The sequence below is a fragment of the Physella acuta genome, unplaced genomic scaffold (genome assembly GCF_028476545.2).
Source record: "Physella acuta isolate Inbredline_101_S28 unplaced genomic scaffold, ASM2847654v3 ptg000312l, whole genome shotgun sequence".
Lineage (NCBI taxonomy): Eukaryota > Metazoa > Mollusca > Gastropoda > Physidae > Physella > Physella acuta.
Window position 1 is genome coordinate 246,060 of NW_026731831.1, and position 25,885 is coordinate 271,944.

Sequence of the window (25,885 nt, forward strand, 5' to 3'; positions counted from 1 at the left end):
TTTTATTTTGATTACTTCCCTTTTGAAAACATCGATCACAGATATATACCTTACTCTTAAGTTACACTAACGAAAAATATACATATAGTTTTACGACTATCTCTTAATAGCCTAAATTATGTTAGTTAGTTAGGGCCTTTTTGTTATTAGATAATTTTGGAAATAAGTGTTTAATATTTTATATTTTAATGAATCAAATTGAAAGTTAAATTCATTAATTACTTTAGTAATTTCAAGGGGAGTATTTGTTAAGGGTAGGAAAATTATTTTCTTGCTAAACTCATCCGCATCACAGGAATACTTAGCCAATGTTACGTTATCTACGCCTTGCTTTAGTGAACGAAACAAATACACTTGAAAAGAAATATTTACTTTCTAAATTAAAAACATAAGAATGTTCACTACATTCGGTTTATTAAATTATAAATTTCATTTAAAACAAAGCAAGGAACAGAAAATGCCAAATAACAATTTATATTATTAAAATAACTGGCGCGTTCAATACAAGGAGCTATACACATCATCATCTAGGAATTTAGAAGTATCACTTCAGCTAACCAAATGCTGCACTGAGTTAATTCCCTTACAGTGTACACAAGTAATGGAACAACAGCCGCTATTCGGCGTTGATGCCGCTGTAAAGAGACGCCGCATCTTACTGTGCTACTCAGAGCTAACGCCATTGTGTCTTCTGTACTGGGTATGCTATTCGGAGCTTACGTAACTGTCTCTTCAGAACGTTGACGCCACCTTCGGGTGTGCTATTCGGAGTTGACGCCACTGTATCTTCTGTACATCGACGCCGCCTCTGGGTGTGCTATTCGGAGTTGACGCCACTGTATCTTCTGTACAGCGACGCCGCCTCTGGATGTTTTCTCATGTGCCACGTCAAGGCGTTTTTCTGCCGGCACCTGTAGTCACAGAACTCACACCGTAACGGTTTCTCGCTGACCGAGGACGCAGCACAAGGTTTATCTGGCAACTTCACAGGACTGTCCTCGACAGGATTCGATCCCGCGGGGATCGTAGTCACGCCATGATCGCACCGAAGATGATTCTCCAGTTCTTCACGCGATATATACGCAAAGGTGCAATCAACATGAGAACAAGTCCCGAGACTGGAATGCTTCTTCACGAAATGCATATCCAAATCTTTCTGCTCTCTGAAAAAATGCGGGCAGTCCTCAACAGGACAGGTTAAAGTTTTATGCGCTAAAGACTTCTTCGTCTTTGATGCTTTTATCTTTTTTATCGTATCAGTTTGTACGGGTTCGTGCCAGGGTTGGGGTTTTGACAATTTGTTTTCGTGAACATCGCGAATGTGACTTAGGTAGTCACAGATTTTCGTGAACTCCATGCGGCATAAGCTACAGAAAAGGTGGTTGTTGTTGACTTTGGCTGTTTTCATCCCCGCGGATTTAACATCCATTAGTTGAGAAACAATGGATGAGGCTGTGGTTGAAGGAGTGGATAGCGAACAGTCTAATGGATACGATGCTGTTGTGGATGTTGTAGGGGAATCGTGGAAGGAAAATAGCTTGGATGATTTAATGGATGTATCTATGGATCGGATGCAGGTTTCACATCTGGAGCTGGGGTCGGAGAAGTGTTTCTGGAATATTCTTCCACATGTGACGCAGCATTCCGCCCTGGATTCTGTATCACAGTTCAGTTTGTGCTGGTCTGATAACGGGGTCTCCTGCATGCACGAGTTACACTGGTTGTTAAGGTACTCTTCACTGCCTAAGGGAGTTAAGGCTCCACAAGTAACACACACTGATCTCGGATCACTTCTCTCCCCTGCCTCGTCTTCCAAGCACGGGTACTGCTCGTGAAACTTCCACGCGACCATCGCGAGGTTTTTATCCGCCCTATCGCTAGCAGCGTCTAGAAGTTTCTTCTGTCTGAGATTTGCGATAGTCTCTGCTGCGGCCGCTGTTGTAGCTAAAACATCTTTTCTCTTTTTTCTCGTTTTCCTCGGCATGAGACTTCCAGTTTTAGGTTTGATTTTAAAAGTGGCGTAAATAAAATTTTCGTTTGATTTGAGCAGCCTGGAGACTTTCTTCCTCCTGGGTTTGATTTCAGAACGAGGCTCGGGGAAACTGAGCTCGTCTTTTCTGGTCTCGCTGGTTTCAAAGTTTCCTTCAGCCACACCTGAGGTACCTGCAGGCAATTCAGGTAAATCAAGGTGAGACATTTGTTGAGGGTTCGCGAGCGTCAAGGAATTAGATAAGAAAGACATCTTTTGATCCAGCGCTAATTCAGTTTCGTTGTCTGATTGTGTTTCTAATTTTGGCGTCAGTGCCGTTACGTTTTCTAGGTCAAACGAGTGATGATATGGAAGCTCGGTTTTAGTAGTGAGAGTCATGTTCACTGTTGATACGTTTTGTGTGCTTGTAGGGGCTGTCAGGTTTAAGAAATTATCTGGTGGAGCTGAGATTAAGTTTCCTGTTGAAGTTCCATCCAAAGACGTTTCCTCAGTAGGTCGTGGTAGCGTTGGTGTTTTAGGAGGCCGGCCTCGTTTTCGTGGTGAGGATTTTAAACCGTTGGGATCGAGGCTGGAATACACCATCATCATAGGGTCTCTGGACTGTGGGATAATTTGTTTACCGTACAAGACATCGGACAAAAGGTGGCAAGATGGAGGAATTTGACCAGGAGAAATAGACTGGGGAATTTCGTTATTCATCTCATCCTGTTTAATGGAGGAACCGGGCTGCGATAACATCGAAAACGCGACCGAACTTGGTAGAGACCCGGATGTAGCAAGGTACGACATTTCGATTTGTTTTGTCAACTTCCGCTGCTCTTCTTGAAGCCGGAGATGGTACTGGGCGTGAAGACGCTGTTGTTGCTCAAGATCTTTCTGTTTCTGTGCATGAACTGACTGTTGTTGTAGCTCTTCCTCCAGTTTTTGCTGGCGTTGAACTGCCGTGAGACTATGCTCGTTTACGTTCTTGGCAGTTCCAAGATCTAGCGACTCCCTCCTGTCTTCTAAAAACGAATCACAGTTCTGGACATCGACGTGTAGTCTATTGGCTTCAGACGTTGTAATTTCAGACATTGTCTCGTTAAGTTTATCTTGCGCTATAATCTGTGCTTCTCTTTTCAGTTCAGAAACTGTTTTAACTTTTGATTTATTTCTAGAGCGTCTGCTCCAAGGAAGTTTTAAAATACTTGTGTAGACGCCAGGGAAAAGCGTGTTTTCTGTCAGAAGTTTCATGTCTTTGTTCTGATTTCTTTGTGACGGTCCTCTCCCACCCCTGCCCCTGGGGCGCCCTGGTTTAGACCTGACCTGGGACTGTGTAGGGGAAGGCAAAGGCTCCATGTTAAATACAGGAGACTCGGGGGATGGTTTGGTGGATTGGTTAGTGTTATCAAAGCTGGAGTAGTGCTCCGTGGGTTTGTTAAGATCTGAGACAGCAATATGTGGAGGTGTGGACATCATTTGTGGAGATGAAATAGACGATGAAGTTGAAACGGGTGTGGGATGAGGTGCAAACGCAAAGGGCTGGAGTCCGGTGATTCCCTCTGGAAGACTGTGAAGCAAGGGTATGGCGACCATGTTGCTGACTCCGTTGGTGGTGGATGTGACGAAGAACGCAGGCATTGACATGGATGTTTGTGGATCGTTTATACTCGTCGTCCTCATAGTTTGAGGATCCAGTAAAAAATTTGGGAATTCCGTGCTTTTCATAAATTTTGGATTTTCGGGATTTTCTTGTTTGGCGGCTTGCACTGGTAACATCTGAAATTTAGGAACATCAGGTGATAACTGTGGCTGTTGGTTCGGCTGTGTGGGTTTCTGTTCGTTTGATTCTTTCTGCAACGTCGATTGCGCCATAAACGATTTATGTTGCTGTTCGCTCATCGGTGACATTAATTGCGGGTTGAAGTTAAACGGTATAAATTTGATATCCGCATCTTCGGTGTGGATTTGAAAAAACGATAATCCATTGTTCGTCATGCTTAACTTTTCCTGCGTCGGTGTTTGTTTTTCTGAACTGGGCGCTGTATCTGTATTTACCTGCGACTTCTTAGGCTGTTTGTGTGAGTTCAAAACTGAGTTTAGAGCTTCGGTGTAAGATGGTAAGCCACCAAGTTTGGGAGTACTCACCAGCTGCTGTTGAAAGGATAGAGTGCTCACTAGAGGAGTGGGAGGCTTACTTGAACTGGGTTTTGTTTCAGACGTGTAGGACTCGCTCGTGCGTTTAGCCGTGTTCCACAGCAAACTACTCACGTCGGAAGTGTTTGCATTATGTTTACTGGATGAGTTTGGCGCAGTCCCGAGACTGAGAATTTGAGACAATGTTGATATGTGAGAACTGGGACCTTCAGTTGATGCTGATTCTAAGTTGATGACATAGGAACCTGTTGTTTTTAAAGAATTACGGGCGCTGGATTCGGTGTTCTGAGATGAGGGGTAGGTAGGAGTTGAAGGTGTGAGTTTCGTGGTTATGTCTTCTACGATAGCCGAGTCAGGTGACGCAGCTTGGTCCGGCTTGTGAAGAGTCAGATCCAAAGGTCCCGTGTCGTCGTCCATCTCAGCCTCGTCCACCTCGCTGTTGTACATGCCCATGGCGACCTTGTCGTCTGCCACTGGAGAGTTCGCGCTCCCGCCCGCCTGGCAGCCGTACAGTGCCGCACCTTTCTTGGACAGGTCAAGGATGCTTGTGGTCCTCGCGGCCACCAGGTCGCCGATGACGTCATCGAGCCTTCTCTCACGTGATGCTTGGTTAGATGACGTCATTCTAAAAAACACATAAATCACATTTCAGATGCGCATTGCCGCAGATAGGGTGTATACTTATTTTAACTCATCACACACAAACACACACACACCAACACTATGAGTACATTGTGCTTTTATATTACTAAACCACCCTTCACCCTCTAGTTCCACCACCCACACCAGCCTACAACTGAATACCACCCCCAACACCTTACTCCACCCTTTTCCTTAACAACGCCCAAACCTAACACCACACCTAACACCCTACAACAACGCAACCATCTTCAACCTCCCCAACAACGCTACACCACCCCCAAAAACCGACACCACCCTAAACCCCCTCCATCACCCAACACCAAGACACAACACTACACCACCTACACCAACCCCACAACTGTACACCACCCCACACCCGCGTGGGGAAACCAGTGCCCATATAGCCATTCTCAATCTCGACCAACAATTTTACGTTAGTAACCTTAAGCAGCACCAGATCTATAGAATGTAAAGATCAGTCATTACACGAAACCAAACCACATAAGACACAGACACGCACCCACCTCTGATAGTCTTTGAGTAGTTTTCTCATTAAGTCCCCCGTGTCGAGTTTGGTTAAAGATTTCAGAGCTTCAAAGTCGTGGTAGATATCTGAAGGTATGGCGATGTGTGGCCCCTGGCCATCTCGTGATGTGTGTGGCCCCTGGCCATCTCGTGATGTGTGTGGCCCCTGGCCATCACGTAATGTGTGTGGCCCCTGACCCTCTCGTGATGTGTGTGGGTCAGGGCCATCTAGTGTTACGTGTGGGTCAGGCCTATCTTGGGTCGGGTCATGCCTGAGTTGAAATGCAGCCTTCTTGGGAGGGTTGAGGCCATTGGCTTCATTCTTTGGTGAAATCTGTGACATGAAATGTATCAGAATATAATAATGTATGTAAGTTTAATTAATATAGACCTAAGGCGAGATTGATCACAATAACATATGACAAACAAAGTAGTTCTTGTATTTGTTCTAAAACTATGAGTCACCCCACTTCATTACCAGAACTAAATGCACCTTTAATTTACGGAGAGCACACTTAACGTAATGTAAACAGTGTCTAAACAGTTCACGATGACTGATCTAGTTAACACATGCAGCCCTTTTGTGGTAGGTAAATTTTAACCAAAAATTTTGATTGATAGATTAAAAATAAAAGAGCCTTTCTTAATGAAATTAACTATCTTACCAATGAGAAAATATGTAATTAATATCAAGGTCCTCGTGCTGATGCTCAATCAACCCTTCCCCACCCTCACCGTTACCTCTTTAAATGACCACTGTAGGATATTGACATTGTTATCAATAATTTATTTCACATGAATTGTGAGTTTTCACGTGGTTTTTGTAACCCTTTTATAGTGGGGTTTTCAACTACTTATTTAAGAAATAGTTTCTGCTTTAGATGTTGTGCCTTTTTTTGTTTTCAATTATAATTATAAAACATAATTAACTTTTGTTAACAGGTAACAAACTGGAACACCCTCCTACCTCCACACCCCCATCCCCCCTCACCGATCTAAAACATGTGCTTCAAATATAGATCCCATCAGTTATGAGTCATAGATTCTTATAATTCCAGAAGACACACTTCCATTTACAATTTTAAAATTACGTTGTTCCTTTTTATAAGTGTCGGGAGGCTTTGAATCTTCTACCTGTGAGGAAGAAATACAGTGTTTTGGAACCACTTCTTTATTTACCAGTTATCCCCCTTGTTCAGTATTTTTCCCACGTTTTCTTTAACTTGCTTTCTCTGTGTGTTTATTTGTTTGTCTTTCCAATCAAATCTTGCGATCGAAATTTCTGGCACTTCCCAGTTAGCTAGCGCGCTGAAATTTTCAGGGAAGCTTTGTTTTGGATGACAATTGAATATTCTATTGTTTTTATTACTAAATTGATCAATGGAAACATTTTATTGAGCATTTTAGACCGCTATATAATCTATATATATAATTCTCCTCTGCTAGCCATTAGAAAAAAAACCAGCGACGCGTACCTCGCGCGCAGTGAAGCGAACGATCACATGTCGCCACAGGCTTAGGGGCAGAGAATTAAGCTTGAACCGAGTTTAAACTTACAGGAGGTAGGCCAGTTTGGGGGAGACGATATGGTCGAGTGGTTGGGCACACGATTGCTATCCCACTCGACACGGGTTCAAATCTATGTGTTCTAGTCAGTAACGTATTCAAACAACGTGTTTTTTACGAGTTGTCTTTTTACGAGTTGTCTTTTTACGAGTTGTCTTTTTACGAGTTGTCTTCGTTTACCCAAAAAAAGTGAAAAGATAAAATCGATAGCAAGATTTTAATGCAAACAAACAGACAAAGACTAAAAAGTAGAAAATAATAATCATTAAAAAAGTTTTAAAAAACCCACGTTTTCTGATTGAACTAAAAAGTAGAAAATAAATGCTATAGGCCCTACATCACAATAATGCAAGCGATCACTCTACTATAAGCGAGCAAAAACGTGGGGCGCCGTGATTTTCTTACAGTTTCTAATACTGTTGACTCTCTACAAGCTCCCTAATAAAAGTCAATAGTATTATCTAATCAATAGTAATATAACTTTTACTTCGGCGCCCCACGTTTTTCATCGCTTATAGTAGAGTGATCGCTTGCATTATTGTGATGTAGGGCCTATAGCATTTATTTTCTACTTTTTAGTTCAATCAGAAAACGTGGGTTTTTTAAAACTTTTTTAATGATTATTATTCCAAAATTTACCTATTTAAATACAATTCGTCTATGAACGTTTGTTTCATCATTACATTAAATATAACGATACTGAAAGCTTGAAAAGAAACAAAGATGTGTTTCTTCGCCTAAAAGAGCTTAACGTTATATGAAGATGAATATATATGGCCTATACATATGTATGCATTTATTATTATTATATATATATATATATATATATATATATATATATATATATATATATATATATATATATATATATACATTTATATATATATACATATATATATATATATATATATATATATATATATATATATATATATATATATATATATATATATATATATATATGTATATACATATATATATACATATATATACATATATATATGTATATATATATACATTATAAAGATTGCTTAAATAATATATAAATATATGTGCGTGTTAGTGTGTGTCTATGTGTGTGTGTTACAATTAGGAGTGCAGTTTTTAAGACATCATATTTCATCGCCATGTCAGAGTAGAGAGTTTAACGAAAGAATTCATTTCCTCGCGAGTGTCTGTGTTGTATGTGCGTGGTGCTATATGCGTGTGTGTTTGTGTTGTAAGTGCGTGGTGCCATAGGCCCGTGCCAGGCCAAGTCTGGTCGAACGCGCAGAGAACTAACCCGGTTGTTCCAAATTCACTGGGAACTTTGGCAAGGCAGCCAAGATGTGCCAAATAAGGAAGTGGTGCGTGCGCGCAGGGGCCTGTGTGCCTGCTACAATCGACGTGAGCGCTGTGCATGCATGGTATGTTACCCCCGGTGTGAGTGTGTGCTCTTGTCTGAACTTAGAGGTAAAGGGGGGTGGGGGGGACGTGTAAATATTGAAGGCTGGAAGGTGTGTTGATATTAAATAGAATCAAGCCGTTCATAGGTTTGGGTTAAAATAGAAGGTAGATAAAAAGGGAGAGTAACAGTTGGATTTTGTGAAACTGTAAAGTTATTTATAAATATATTACCTTTTTAGTAAATTGGTCAATCTAATTCCATCCATATTTTATTGGTTAAAGTTAAAATGCTTGTTTTGTAGTTTAACGTAAACATAGCCGTTTTGCGACATAAATATGGCTTTTACTATTTTTACAATAGGACTTTTAGGCTGTTTGTAAAAGTATTTTGACAAAACTAGACATCGTTAAAAGAATGTACTAGTTAGAATAATGTTACAGCAACAAACAGACTATGCGAATGTTTACAATATGACGCTGTTATAATTTCTACACCGAATTAAACAGATTAGATTTTGTTTCAACATTATCTATAAAACGCAATGTCTCATTTTAGCACAGAATCCCGTTCTCCCCAAATAATCTCCCCCCTTCCCCCCCCCCCCCCCCCACCCCTTAACAAAACCTATGTTCTCGTGTGGCGCGAAAGTTTCCCGTACATCGTCTGCTACACGTTCACCGCCACAGTCTTAACGTCTGCTTCTTATACCAGCCTGATATTCTTCCTTTGATTCCACCGTCCCCCACCCCCTTCCCCCTCCAGCCTCCAATGTATGTATTTTATACCGTCTGATCCGACAATTCATCAGTTACACACATTGTGTACGAAGCGCACTACACAGTTTAATTAATTAATTAATTAATTAATTAATTAATTAAAGCGTTTTATCTGAATTATATCCTGCCGAACTTTAAATCAGTTGGCATAGGCCTCTCTCGTGTCATTGACCTTAGAAGAAACAATAACAATTCTTCTAAAGAGAAAAACATCTTATTTTCTATGTCCTAAATACCTTTTGTAATTATAAAAAACACGATATGAAATTTGGTTTTGATTAGGTAGGCCTACTCGTTCTTTCTGAGACGTGATCTTGCAGTGGATATAGTGCTGACCATATATGGTCTCAACATTATTGCTAGGTCACGAATGGATTATAACACATTGCTTCATCCGACCTATGGACCTTCCGATCTCTAAACAGTATTTAATTTTTTCTATTGTATTTATTGAGTAGGCTGTAGTCCTACTAGGAACCACGTTTAAGGATTACTGTAACTAATCCATTCTCCACTAAATTATTCTAATTTCTTTTTTTAAATACTTAAAATATTTTCTAAGAAGCTTTGCGAAACAGAAAACACAATTTTAAACATACCTATATTCGTTTTTGAATCATTGGGCTAAATTTTATAACCTAAGATTTAAAAATTTAATTTTGTAAATTTAAATGTATGTAGAAATTTAGTCAGAATCTTGTTTTTACCTTGTATACTATCACATTTCTTAACTTTTCACACCTTTTCATTTACATTTACCTGTATATTAATCTAGGTAGACGTGTCAACATTTCCTCACCTTAGGTTTCATCGCCTCTATCATCTCAGTAGTATCATCATCGTCGTTTTCCTGTATCTGTTGTCGTGATTTGTTCGTAGGCCGTGCACTCTTCCGTCTTGATGCCATTTTAAATATTTTTTACCTCCCTTGATCCAATTTTACCGCAGGCAACAGAGATGTTGTGTGTATTCACTTCATTCATGTATCCATAATCCACAGTAATCCATGCTCGAACTAATACATCTGTTTGCGATGCTGTGAACTATCTTTATCCATAATCCAATAATCCATCAGAGAAACCGATTCACAAATTAAAGTTTTCACTGCAAAATTACCGTACCCTGTTTGGTTTTTAAATATGTTACTGTTGTGTACCGAATATCCCATAATTTTAAGAACAAGGTTTCTTAGAAATCTTTTCTTGTTGAGTATTGTTTTGTCTAAAATCTGGTATAATTATCACAATGGTCTTTTGTTACCATTTAAAACTGGGCTTTCTAATAGAATATTATGTGTAGAACTGACTCGCTGTTGTGTAGACAAAGTCCGCACTTGAGTTAAATTAAACTCACCACCACGGCACAGTGCACACGTCTTTACCTGCACATTCCCCACCACGCACACGATCCCTACATCACAACAAACACACGAAGAACATCAACACAAACAGGAAAAGTGAACACTCAAATCCCGCGTCACCTATTCCGTTGAGTCCCCGGCGCTAAGAAGTCTAACACAACCACGAAAAGTGAGTAAAATCTTCAAACAATTCCACGGGAGTCAGATCCAACTACCGTTCGTTTTAGTGGGAAGTCACGTGACCTGCCAGACTTCACCCCCTCCCCTTCTCGTTTCGTCCTGGCACTGATTCCTATTTTTCTTCTGCTCAAGCGGGAGATACCTTTTATAGAATTTTGCAGGTAAACCGGCGGGCGATTAAATGTTCTCAATTCGGCCATGGCTTTCAAAGAAGTGGGAAGTGGGAAGGGAAGGGGGGGAGGGTAATGTGTACCTTGCTGAGTGTGTAAAGTCGGGTGGTAGCTCATGGAATCGAGGTGTATTCATGACCAAACGCCTTAATGAAAAGATACAAAGAGAGATTGTGTTTATGTGAGATTTACATAGATAATGGACACGTCGGCTTGGCTTAGATATTCACAGGTTAATGCGAAAAAAAAACAACAAAAAACAAATGCCGATGGTAGATTATATTTTATATATTTTTTTAGAACAAAAGGATTATATTTTTATTGTGGCGTTTATACAAATTAAAGTTTTGAACAAAAGATGATGTTTTTATTATGGCGTTGTGGGACGGTGTGACCGAGTGGTAGAGCGGCTAACACTAAAGTCTCGAGTTCGAATCCGGGTTCAAGTCAGTAGAACATACTTGAGTCCAATTACGTTTCCTCAAGTCCACTCACGTTAGGGGCAGTGAAGGAGGTTGGGCATAGTGGCTGGTGCTGACCACACTGTTCTTATTGAAACAGGTGAACTTCTACTTCACTTGCCCCATGGACCGTCAGGTAAGAAAAGGGAGCTTTACTATTGAGGCTTATATACAAGCTGACATAAGGCAATCAGAATTTCGAAATGACTTTTTTAAAGACACCGTAAAAGTAAAACTCTTGGGGTTAGTATTGGTTATTATATTACTGTTCATGTCCCCTATGAGCTGGGTGGTAAATAGTTTATATGACGTCCCTGAGTCCACTCAGCTCTGATGAGTACACAACTCGCGTTTGGAAAAGTAAAGACGGCTAAACAATTGCCCACAACACAATTACTTCACGTACCAAGGTAACGGTTATAGTCGCACTCTACTTCAACTACACCATCTACATCTAGGATATCTTTTATTTTTCTCCTTTGTTTCATAAGGCTCCTCCCCCATCCCAAACTATGTCAGGTATTTATTTCAGCTGAGTGCGCTAAGTCATATAGCGACATCCGAGTTAAGTCATTATTGTTTTAAGGGGCGATTGCATTTCCTAAGATATACCGATACATTTAAAAAGTTCTGGACTAACACCCAATACTCCCCCCTCCCCGACCCCGACCCCCACCCCTTAACCCCCCACCGGTACCCCACTTCGACATGGCCGTTCTATAAAAGCTGCAAACGATACCTGTTTCTAAGTTCATCACTTGGCAATGCAAGTCTACAGTACAAAGGAAACGATACTCATCATTCTAATGTAGAAGGGGAAGCAAGCAGGCAAACGATTTAAGGTCAAGGTGGATTCGGCATTGTTCCATGCACAGGGGCGGGCTACTCTGAAGAAAAATTGAATTGAAAATATCGCTGTGCTTATCCGTTTGTGCTGTATGAAAGCCCGGTGTAGCAAATATAAAAACAAATTCAACGTTTCAGTGAAATGTCGAGAATTTTAAAGATATTTTAATAGATATATCTTTACTTATATAATTACTAGCCGTCCCGGCCAGGCCCTGCTCTGGCTTCTGTGAAAAACCTTTCTGTTAAAGACCATTACCTGTGTGTTTAGTAATCATCATAAACCCGGCATTGCCCACCCAAACCATCACCAACCAAAACAACAAAACGCAAACATAACGCTAACACAATTACAAATACAAAAGAAAACAAAAACCTAACAACAAACCCAACCACAACCACAAACACCAATACAAACACAAAGAAAAAACAAACAAAAAAGCAAACGAAAACAAAAACCTAACACAAACCCAACCACAAACACCAATACCAACAAAAAAAAAAACGAAAAAGCAAACGAAAACAAACCAAATCCAAACGCAAAACCAACCAAAAACACAAATACAAACCCAAACAAAAAAACACAAACAAAAACGAAAAAAGAAGAACAAAAACGAACCAAATCAAAACACAACCACTAACGCAAACCCACCTAAACACAAAGAAAGCACTAACGCGAACATAAACGCCCGGGGCGGAATCACCTGTTTTAGCTTAATGAACGACTATAGTACCCCAAAGTATTCATAGTCTTTTGCACTCACTTAAACGAACGCGCCTGTTTCAATTTAATGAACAATTTTAATACTCCAAGCTTATCCGTAAAATACCTACAACATTTGCACTTGATCAATCCCCGCTAATTATGTAATTATTTTTTTTTTCCCAACACCAAAACAAAGTAATAAAAAGTAAATTATTTTCCACTAATGCAATGGTTTTATAAAGGGAAGTAATTGTGTTTTCCTAATTTATCAAAGGGAAGTAAGTGCTATAGGACTAAATAAAGACATAATTCGAATTTTTGTAAAAGATGATATTTTTTAAAAACTTTTGTTTAATGAACATGCCGACAATTATTACTATACTTTGAAAAATGAAAAATATTTCCCAACACTTTCAACAGTAATTTTTTAACTCATAAATTTAGACAAATGCGCACGATAATTGTCTAACACTTAAATCCATTCAAGACCAACGACAAACATATGCGTTACATACAGAACTGAGCTTTATATATTAGATAACAAAATTAACAGCGTAAATAACTTATTTAAAATAAGTTCGAAATTTTATTGAAAATTGAAATATTCGTGTAAATTTTAAAGAAAAAAGTGAAAACTTAATAAAATGGTGCTGTTGATGCAGTATTTAATTGAAGAATAAATTAAAGACATAATCTTGTATAGTATTCAAACATTAACATAATTACGAATTGTAAATATCTCACAACAGGTGATCGCTGTAAATATGGAATGTGGTAAAACGGGTTACCGTACTATACAATAATCAAACGAATCACGTTTTATTTACTGGCAATAACAGACTCCCGTTTTTGTTTTACAATTATTCTCACGTGGTTTAATACGTCACATGACTTTATGCGTCACGTGGTTTGGTGTTTACAGGCTATGCTTACGTGCACTGTACGGGCAGGGTGCAAGTCTAAATATACGACGGGGTAAGGGGTGAGGATGTAGTCAACCTGGAATCAAAATAGAATCTTGATTTTTTTGTTTATATTTTTTGCTACTAGATGATCTATTTTTAGGATCTCTCGAATGTTCCATCCACCGAGCACTTGTTCAATAAACATCGAATGAACTTCCTCTCAGCATGAGGTACTTTAGCTACCAATTCTCCAAACCACGATCATCCCCAGTTACCATCATCCAAAGTTTTGAACACCCAAGGTACGAAGGGTAAGAACATCCAGTTTACGAACACCCAAGGTACAAAGGGTAAAAACATCCAGTTTACGAACATCCAAGGTACAAAAACCCAAAGTACAAACATACAAAGTACGAAGACCCAAGGTACGAAGTACGAACCCCCAATGTACGAACACCCAATGTACGAATGCCCAATGTACGAACACCCAATGTACGAACACCCAAAGTACGAACACACAATTTACGACAACTCACAGTATGAAAAAAACACCAAAGCAAGAACATCCAAATTTACGACAACCCAATGTACGAACACCCAATGTAAGAACACCCAATTCACGACAACCCAAGTACGAACTTTAGTTACAAACACAAAAGTAAGAAAGCACAAAACACGAAATGCCAAGACACGTGTACGAATACCCAATGTACGAACACCGAAAGTACGAACACCGCAAGCAATAAACAACAGAAGTATGAGCACGTTAAAAAACAAACAACAAACCACAAGGTACGAACAGCTTAATTATGAATATATGGGTTTCTGTAGCGATAGTTGTTTTACGAGATAAGGTTGCTGACCTTATGCTGAACCCCCAACCTGGAGGACCGGGGTCAGAGGCGTATACAGGTTTTCGTTGTAGGGGGGGCGAAATGAGCAAAAAAAAGGCGCCGAATTTTTAACACGTTCTATATACGTGTATTATATATATATATATATATATATATATATATATATATATATATATATATATATATATATATATATATATATATATATAATTACTAGCTGTATGTCATTACTTCGCTATTGTGTAAAATAAATTGAAAAGTAGCACTCTGAAGAAATAAGAAAAAAAAAGACAACGTAGGCCGACAAAACAAAAATTGTGTCAATCTAAACAAATATATATATATATATATATATATATATATATATATATATATATATATATATATATATATATATATATATATATATATATATATATTTACACACTACAACCAAAAACAATGAACGTAACACAATCTGTCTTGTAATTCTTGTAAAAAAAGTTCTTACATAATAATTCCTGGAAATATATTTAAGACAAGTGAAATAGGGGAAATATTCATTCTCTTAATATAAATATGTATATATCTACACATTTAATTTTAAATGTCAAAACAAATAAATAATTACTTAAGAATAAAATGAAATTGTTTAACACTATTCGTGTTTACAAAATGTTTTTGTCTATAATCAGAATTTAATATATCGTCATCATAAATGTTAATGTCTTACAGCATAATGAAAGTTTTTAAAATCACAGTTGGTATAAAACCACACTTTTCGTTGTAATTGAAAAATATTCGGAATAACAGCCCACATTTAACTAAAGACCGATATTTTAGTTCAGAGCATATATTTTAATAAACTACTGCTTCTTTGTGTTCTTTAAAGATCATTTTTTAAACATAGTGATAGGTATGGGTTACATCACTGTATTGATCACACACCTTTTTGCTGGTAATTGCAAAAACAATATTCACAGAGTTTTACGTTTAAAAAGCTAATTTTCTGGCGGCATGATACTTTGGTACATCATTACGCGTTTTTATACATGTACTTTACAGATCAGTTCGAGGTGGGTTGGGGGGGGGGGGGGGGTTCAACTTCATTCACCACTGTCCGTTCACTTTAGGTCAATTATCCAACCCAGTGTATACCTAGGTGTGACATTAATGTCGCTCTACACAATTGTCGTGGTGGGGTGTGTGTGTGTGTTGGGGGGGGGGGGGGGGGAAAGGGGGGAGATAACCAACTCAGAGTGAACATAGCGTCAGTTTTTAGATGACTGTTCTAAACATACATATATGTTACACAAATATATATTACACAAATATATATTACAGAAATATATTTAAATAAGTAGCAGTGGTATTATGACAATATTTTGTTTACAGAGGGGTCCATGGGGGATGGGGGGGTTGTAACTGTTTCATATAATTTGTAATCGTAATCACTATCGCCCAAACTGTAAGAATACTACTACTTCATCGTTATGACGTTGTTGACCTTGTCAAAATTTCTCCACCACTAGGCAGTTTGCTCATAAGTAAATTTAAATAAAGATGCCACATCAGTTGTATTTGTTTCTGTATTGTAATTTTTTTTTAATTAATCACACGATTCAAACTGTATATATAAAGTAATTATGTGTGAAGTTTTATGTATAACATTTTCTAATTCAATTATTCGTAAGCTAATACATTATACAGTTGCCTTAAACTTAACACCCCTCTTGCCAAGTGGTACTACCGTAGAGGTTTTTTAAACATTGCAATGCATCGTAATGGTTATTTTTAGAATGGCAAACTGATGCAGCTGTTAATACGTGTTGTAAACGTAGACACTACTAGACTAGTACAATAATTCTTTATTGCTGCATGAAAAGAAATCGTGTGATTTACATAGATGGGCCGACCAAAACTATTTTTGTAACAAATATCATTGTTTAAAACTTTGAGTTTAAAAAGTTTCCAAAAAGGCGCCACTTTAATGAAAATGGCCAGAGGGGGAGCGGCCGCTCCCCCTGCTCTTCCCCTGCGTACGCTACTGACCGGGGTGATAGCTTTCGTCTGACCCCTACCCGCGCAGACCTTCCCAGCTTGGTTGAACCTGCCAGGAGTTAACACTCCCGCTGGTATAGCTCTGGGGGTCGTCAGGATACACAAGCTGCCAAGTCACGACAAGGCCCAAGCACCAAATGACAGGACGGATGCATTGACACGCCAATTATGTCAGTAGTTTTTTTACCAACGATTCCAGCAGTCTTTTACTATCGATATTTTAACTGCATATTTCGAACCAACGATCTAAGTGGCAGATGAGGTAGAGTTCCTGTATTTCTAGACCACGGGATGTTAAGGAATCGTGTGGTCAGCTTTGTACCAAGCCGCCTTTACTTGCCATAGCGTTAGTCTGTTACCCTTTAGAGCTGGGTTTACTTTGCTACACGAGTCTAAGGTCTAAATTTGAGACTATCCGGTCAGCAGTCGGTCTGCTACCTGATCGCGATGTCCCAACTATATGTAGGATCACAGTTAAAATATTACTAACTATTAGACACATATTAAGGTTCGGTGTGGTCGAGTCGGAAAATCTCATGGTTGCTAAACCGAAAAGTCTTGAGATCGAACCCTCGGGCAGATAAGGCTCGTTAGCCGGGGACAGCCACTCTTCTAGGAGAGACAACTCCAAAATCAAACAACTGCTGCCTTGTAGTTTGTTCTTGGTTGGACAAAGGCTATGGAAGCAAATCCAAAAAGAAAAGCAGGCTGAAATTGGAGTCAATGGCCTCAATGGCGCATAACCAGTTGACACGTATACTTAATTGTAATGGAGGGAATCCATTCCAACACTAAAATTAGGAACGAAGAAGAAGTTACATCATTCTGCTTCTACAGCTCAGTCCGCGAAAAACAAAACAACATGAACCTTTTCTCACCTGTAAGTGAACGAATGCATGGTCAGCACCCTGTGTGTCTGCTGTTTCAATAACTGGAGTCAGACAAGTTGGGTGACCTTACACGAAATATGAAGCCAGCTCAAGGTTTTCACGTATGTAAATCACACATCTTAAATAACATCCCGCTCGTATATTGTTTCAGAAATAAAGGAATCGTAAACCAGTTATGATACACTGATCACTCAACTTTTGAAACTAACCGAAACTTAGCTACAATTTCTGGCGGTGTTATATATCTGTTTTAAACCTCTTAGGTAACAAGTTGTGATGGCGTTGCCTAGAAGTAAAACTATAAGCTACTAACTCGAAAGTTTCTAGTTCGAATCCGGGTTCAATTCATCAGTCTACCCAGCTCTAATGGGTATCTAACTCACGTAAGGGAAATGAAAATTTAAATTCATCAAGTAGATTTTGTTTACAACTTAAGGCTAAATTTGATTCACTGTAGAAGGGGAAGTAACTTAGGAAATGCGGAACTGTCATCTTTTTTTGTACAGCTAGTCTCCCTTTTGTGTCGCGCCTAACGATATTAGTCTTTACAATACTTTACACACACTTAACGCCTTTTTTTTCTTTCTGTTAACCTTAGAAAAGTAATTCTCAACATTCGCTTAACAGATGTTTATAATGTTTATATGTGGTAATACTTTTTTCTCACTGATACTTGCAATAATTATAAAAAGTGTATAAGAAATACTAAACTTGTACTGTCACATTGATCAATTTATTGATTATAGAATATGCTGTGGAGAGTGAGGGGTGAGGTCTGGGGAAGTCTCACACACAGAAAAAATTTGTTTAGTCTAGGACAGACCAAGTTTTATCGTTTCGATTATCAGAATAGCAAATATTTTATTTATTGACAAATAGTTTTATTAATGTTGATTAAGGTTTTCTATTTTAAATAATATTTAAATGATAATAAATTCTATTCAATTTTAGTGTTTGTTGAAAATTTTTTTTTTACTGCATTTTATGTTAATAAAAATTAATATTACATTGGCATCTTCTCTTTTAATTAATTGTTTTATTGTAATTTAAATTGTGTTTACGGATTTTGAGATTATATTTTGTTGTTATTTCCCTTTTCTTTTTTCAACAGTAGCTCTTTCGTAAAATATTTTATGTTAAACAACTCGTTATATTTTCACGAGATTTTATTTCGCTATGTTCATTTGTTTGTGTGTGTGCTTGCGTGTGTGTGTTAGTGCATGTGGGAGTTGGGATGGGTGTGTATGTGGGTCTGTGCATGTTTAGGTTTGTGCATTTCTTGTAATTCAAATTTGAACTTCATATCAGAAGCAATTTAGTTGAAATTTTACTTATACATTAATCTTAGCACATTACGCATTAGCGTCTAATTTTTAATGCTCTTAAAATCGGGAAATAAACAAACTTGCTTTCTTTAAAAATAGAATTGGAATTTAATATAAAGTTAAGCACGTTTTTTTGTTTTCTTATTTTAAGAAAATTAAAATCTAATTGTCAAGGCTTTTAATATTTTAATATTAGTTTTATTTGAACAACGCACTGTGTCTGAACTAAATTAAACCATAAGTGCTGGGCGTCGACTTCATCGACCTATTGTGATACTGGACATATTGGCCGACATATCACTGGGCCGACATATCACCGTGCCGACATATCACTGTGCCGACATATCACCGTGCCGACATATCACTGTGCCGACATATCACTGTGCCGACATATCACTTTGCCGACATATCACTGGGCCGACATATCACTGGGCCGACATATCACTGTGCCGACATATCACTTTGCCGACATATCACTGTGCCGACATATCACTGTGCCGACATATCACTGTGCCGACATATCACTGGGCTGACATATCACTGTGCCGACATATCACTTTGCCGACATATCACTGTACCGACATATCACTGTACCGACATATCACTGTACCGACATATCACTTTGCCGACATATCACTTTGCCGACATATCACTGTACCGACATATCACTGGGCTGACATATCACTGGGCCGACATATCACTGTACCGACATATCACTGGGCCGACATATCACTGGGCTGACATATCACTGGGCCGACATATCACTGGGCCGACATATCACCGTGCCGACATATCACTGGGCTGACATATCACTGGGCCGACATATCACTGGGCTGACATATCACCGTGCCGACATATCACTGGGCCGACATATCACTGTACCGACATATCACTAGGCCGACATATCACTGGGCCGACATATCACTGGGCCGACATATCACTGGGCCGACATATCACTGGGCTGACATATCACCGTGCCGACATATCACTGGGCCGACATATCACTGGGCTGACATATCACTGGGCCGACATATCACTGTAACAGCGTACGACTGTACAAAAATACGAGTAGAGGGGATGGAATCAGGCGTTGTTACTGAAATATCAATATTAACAGAAATGTTATATTTTAACGCCAAGTGTAGACACAGAACATAGTCCAAGTAGGGATTGAGCAGTTTTTTAAACCCAAGCGTGATCCGAACCTACCAATCCACGAGGCACCAAAATATGATCATACCAACATACAACCCTACCAACATACGACTGTAGCCTACCAACATACGACTGTACCAACATACGACTGTACCAGAATACTACTGTGTCGACATATGACTGTGCCAACGTATCACTGTACCGACGTATAACTGTGCCGACTTATCACTGTACCGACGTATAACTGTGCCGACGTATCACTGTGCCGACGTATAACTGAACCAATAGGTCGATCGGTTTGTACTTACTTCTACCAATCTCGCCCTAATGACATGTCGATAATACGGGTCCACCTCTCATTCTTACATGACATGTCTACGTTGTGAAATAAATCCACCATTCACAACTGCCATACCGTGCTTGAAATGGTATTGCATGCACGTTTTTATTTAAGTTTTATTTGTACGTTAGAATATATTTCACAGCTAACTCGGTTTAAACAAACATATTATTTAGAAATAAAAAAAAAACAAAAAAAAAAAACAAAACAAAATAAACCGGTAGTGATCTCCCCTAAACTTTCTCGAATATTCTTATATAAAACAACAGGGGATGGTAACTGGGGATATAGTTATGATTTTTAATCCATTTTAAATACTTAAACTTTTAAAAATAGAATAGAATCTCATAAAAAAAACATTGCGCACCAAGCAAACGCCGAATAAAAACGCGTATAATAGTGCGCAATATTATTAGTACTTTAAAAATTTACATTAGTTTTTTGAGAAATCGGAAGTAGCGTAAATTACTACTTCCAGTCAACGGAAATTACTCAAAATTTAACAGAAGGTAGAGAATTAGATCTTTTACTTACATGTGAAATTTCATTTATCTATCTGAAATAGTACTCAAGTTATAGGCTTTTAAAAAATTCAAAGTAGGAAAAGTACCACTTCCGGTTATCGGAAATCGCTCAAAAGTTGATACGGATCTACGATTTTGATAAAATACTTATATATGAAATTTCATCAACCTAGCTGTAACGGTACTCAAGTTATCGTGTTTACACACGGACAGACAGACAGACAGACAGACACACACACACACAGACATACGGACAAGATTGCAAAATTATGTTTTTTCGTATCAGTGAGGTGTAAAACGTCGAGATTTGTAAAAATCTCGATTTTTTTTTTTTTGCACGATTACAATACTTTCTCTATACTACGTATATACGAGAAAGTAAAACGGGAGTCTATTTTTTATGGACTGTCGATAGTATTTCAACATTCTAATCCCGTCACCCCTCCCCGTACAAACTACCCCCCCCCCTCCCCTGGGGCGAGCGATGACCCTACCACGACAATACCACAAGCCAGGGACAACATGAGACGGGTCAATAGTCGCTTTCACCCAGCCGCATCTTCGCCGGACAGGCCTGACCCCGGGGCGGCGAGACGGACAAAAGCGAATCTTTTTCTCGGGGCCTCCTTTCATCATCTTACCGAGGGGGGTCGCGGGGGACCCAGGGGTCACGTGACTAGCCTCGTTATCAACCCCGGTATAAGCTTCTTACACAGCGGGGTATGGGGAGGGAGAATAAAGGCGCTATCGCTGACGGAGACGTGGTGTCGGCATGGTCGGGGATGTAGATGGTGAGGGTATTTTCTGTGGGGGGGGGGCATGAGAATGTTGAGTGAGGGTATTTTCTGTGAGGGGGGGGGCATGAGAATGTTGAGTGAGGGTATTTTCTGTGAGGGGGGGGGGCATGAGAATGTTGAGTGAGGGTATTTTCTGTGGGGGGGGGGGGAATGAGAATGTTGAGTGAGGGTATTTTCTGTGAGGGGGGGGGGGGCATGATTGTTGAGTGAGAGTATTTTCTTTGTGTGTGTGTGTGGGGGGGGGGGGCATGCGAATGTTGAGTTAGGGTATTTTGTGAGGGGAACTTGATAGTGTTGAGTGTTTAAAAATAAATAAAAAATTAGTGCAGAGATATGCGAGGAGTGGGGGGGGGGGGAGGAGGTATAAGTATTAAGTGAATACACAAGAGAGGAGTAGAGGTGTGGAGAGTTGCCTCTTTAAACGTAGACATAACTATTAGAAACTTTTTTAAAATATTGTGAGCTGGAATAGTTGGGAGGAAGGCATGGAGCGAAAGAGCGAGGTCTGATGGTGAAAATGATAGATGGATTGATATAGGGTGGGAAAAAATAAAGGATGGATATCATTATGAATATATATGGATTGATATAGGATTCAATAAGTGAAAGGGTGGATAGCATGATGGAATATATAGCGTCTAGTTTCATCGGGCGCCTATTCCCACGCCAGCGAGCCTATACCACTTCACCACGGTAAGACAAATCCGTCTAAAATAACATCTCCTGAATCCATTGTAAAGCTTCAATAGAGGGAGATAATTCTCCTACAACAGAAACTAAACACATTACCTCCCCTGCTAATACTCTACTAATCTACACATCGCACGGAGCCGTTTGTCTCAACACCGCGGTCATCCCCCTTCGTATTAAACCAGTACATTAGTTGTCGCCCTTGTCCGAGTTGTAAGGCTGGGCGAAGCTTAGGTAAAATAGTTACTGCCCCTTGGTTCGCGACCCGCTTCGCTCCCCTGTGAAAAGTGTGTGAACGCAATAAAATGAGCTTAGCGTGGACAAGTGACAGGGACACCTGGACGTTTGACCCTGGGGCCTGTTGTTCTGTTACACTCGGACTGATCTATCTTGATAGTGAATATAAAAAAAACAACTTTTAACATTATCCATTACAGCCGCAAGTACTAGCGACGTACCATGTCGTAGGACATTGACAGTGTTTTATATAGACACCCTTAATCTAAAGGAGGCTCTAGATTTTTATATAAAGACGAATAATACATTTCAATATTATGGTCTCAGTTATGTATTCATAAAGATTGTTTATTTCTGTTTCCATCACCAACTTTTATAGGTCTAGAGTTCGTCATTCAAACTTAATTCATCATTTTCAAGTTTTTTAGTTGCAGTATAGGGGAGGGGGTGACGTTAAAAGGGATGGGTAGGGGTTAAGACCGCGGTGCATGTATTATCGTATTGAATGTGAAGTTGTTATGCATTACGAAGAAGGAAATTTCGTTGTATTACACTGTGTGTCAGTGGCACGCCTGTAACAACTGCTGGATGTGTTAAAAAATTTTTAGTTAACACAATTAACATCATCTGAATATTTTATAACTTTTATAAATGATATTTCGTGAAACAGAAAATCAACGTCATAGATATGAAATTTTGGTTAGCGAAAAACTGCATAACTTGTTCCAAGTCTTTCTTCCGTAAGTTAAACATGCTTAAAAAATAAACTGAAGATACAGTCATTTCCTGGAGTAAAGCTAACTTCATGTATAGAGGACAGTTAATGTTGTCAGGTATGATTCTTATAATGCTAAATCATTAACAAAATGTCAGCCCTTTTTTAATGCGTTTTACTAGACACTTCATAGCATATATAATAAGTCATCTGAGAGGAATTGTACTCGTCATCTACCCGTTAGACCAAGATGTCTTGACCGGGTATTTTAGAATCTTAGAAAAAATTCTAATTAGCCAACCTCACCCTAGGTTCACCTCACCCCTCTGTCTACCTTCCATAGTGGCGTCTAAACTCTCCCTCAACACTGCCCCCCCATGTCCAAATAACCCCTATCCCCCATCCATCCACCCCCAAACCTTGTCCACCCCCACCCTTGTCTCACATCCACAGGTTCATCCAAATCATCCACTCCCCTCCCCCCTTCTTCGTCCACCCTATCAGTAGTAGTATATTAGGTCACTTTTGATTATTATTTTTGGCGGAGGTGGGGAGGGTGAGGAACAATGACATATAGTAAAATACTCGGGAGCAGGATGTGGGCCTGGTACAATGACATATAGCAAAATACTCCCAGCCTGGCGCATCGGGAGGGTAAGGGTGGGTGAGCAGGATGCGCAGCCTGGTACAACGACATATAGTAAAATACTAAGCCAACTGGGGTTGGCGGAGGTGGTGGGGAAGTAGGTCACCACCGGTGACCTTGTGACGTAATTAGTAACATTATGACGTAATCATTGACCTAGTTACGTAAATTTAATGCGTTTTTTAATTAGTTTTAATGAGTTTTTTAAATTTTAATTAATTTTTGACCTAGTTACGTAATTTTATTGTTTGTTTACTTTTTAATTAATTTTTATTGACCTAGTTACGTAATTGGATTTTAATGAGTTTGAATTTAATTTTGTAATTTTAATTAATTTTTATTAACGAGTTACGTAATTTGATTATTTGTTTGATTTTAAATTGTTTACTTTGTTTGTTTACTTGTTGTTTATTTGTTTATATTGTGTAATTTTTATTCAATAGTTACGTAATGTGATTTTAATTATTTTTATTTTGTTTATTTTTAATTTTATTTTATTTTATAATTAGTTAAATTATTATTAACTAGTTACGTAATTTGATTTTAATTACTTTGTTTAATTTAATTACTTTGATATATTTCTTTTCTTTGTTGTTTAATTTGTTGGTTTGTTTGAATGTATGTATGTTTTAAATAAAAGACTAACACTAGCATGTACTAGAACAGTCTTTGTATAGGTACCATTCTCCAACACAACGAACGGTTACCGAAAATAGAACATCCATTTAACCACAGCTGTTACGTATCGATCCGCGATCCTTTGTTGACACGCGCTGCGCTTTTAATGGGAATGTATTGATCGCACCCACGGAGCCATCGGGACAACGGGCGCGTTAATATTGATTCCACACACAGCCATCAAATGATGGTCCGCCTAATTAATTTGGTCATGCATCGTGGGTTTATGTCGACTACAAACAGCCATTAGAGACACCTGTTACTCGCTAATGGCACCCGACACGTATCGATCCACATGCGATCCTTTGTTCTTGTCAACCATCGTACAAGGGCCAAGTTAATATTGATCGCACCTACTGACCATCAGTATGAGGGTCCATCTATGTGTAATTTTTTATTAACGAGTTACGTAATTTGATTTTAGTTTTTTTAATTTTTAAATTTTTTAATTTAATTTTATAATTAGTTTAATTATTATTAACGAGTTACGTAATTTGATTTTAATTTTTTAACTTTTTAAATTTTTTTTAAATTATTATTTTTAAATTTTATTTTTAATTGTTGTTTACTTGTTGTTTAATTTAATTACTTTGTATAATTTATTTGTTTGAAATTCATTTTAATTAGTTTGCTTTTAATTTCTTTGTTGTACGCCGTTTGAAATAAAAGACTAACACTAGCGTGTACTAGAAAGTGTCATTGTGTATAACATCCATTTAACCACAGCTGTTACTTATTAGCGACAGCTTGTACTTATCGATCCGCCCGTAATCCTCCCAGGCGCTCCCCGTGGTTGCTTAATAGCGGGCTCACTGAAGCGATCACAACATGTAATTAATCGAAGCCATTAAGTCCCTCTCCGCGTTAAGTGTGGCGACAGCTGGTGCTGTAATTAGTCACGGCTCTCGGCTTTTTTCATTAGACTACAGCTGTACATGAACTATGTTCACATATCGTACGCCCGGTCATTCTTTGATCAAATTAAAAAATTTTGTTTCCACATGTCCTGCGAACCGTCCCTTGCTATGTATGAAAGATTAATGGTTGTAACTATGCGCTTATAGCGAGGGTCAGCGAAAACAAAAATATATTTAAGGGTCGGAATTTTCTTTCAACCACCGTTAAGTCAGGTTTTGAGACGAAACGAAGTCTCGGTAGGTTCGTGTTTTTTAATGGGCGACAGGGCGACTTGATGCGTTGGGACGTAGGTATGCGGGGTTAAGGTTCTATAACTCTATATATTTAAATACGTTTTTTTTTTTTTTTTTTTTATTCAAATGAGTTTACTCCCCCTAACGTAAGTACATGTAAAGAGGGATTTCCTATAGATCTGTAATGAATTAG

The 25,885-nt window shown here is 38.7% G+C and overlaps 1 protein-coding gene across 1 annotated transcript; it reads right to left on the minus strand.

The window, feature by feature from the left end:
• Nucleotides 1-322: 322 nt before the first annotated feature.
• On the minus strand, nucleotides 323-10,188 carry LOC131940220 (uncharacterized). Its single transcript, XM_059298848.1, has 3 exons — nucleotides 9,822-10,188; nucleotides 5,293-5,627; nucleotides 323-4,751 (listed from the first exon to the last, which is right to left on the minus strand). The coding sequence occupies exons 1-3, from the start codon at nucleotides 9,927-9,929 to the stop codon at nucleotides 818-820; spliced, it is 4,377 nt and encodes a 1,458-aa protein (XP_059154831.1). The 5' UTR covers nucleotides 9,930-10,188; the 3' UTR covers nucleotides 323-817.
• Nucleotides 10,189-25,885: the final 15,697 nt, after the last annotated feature.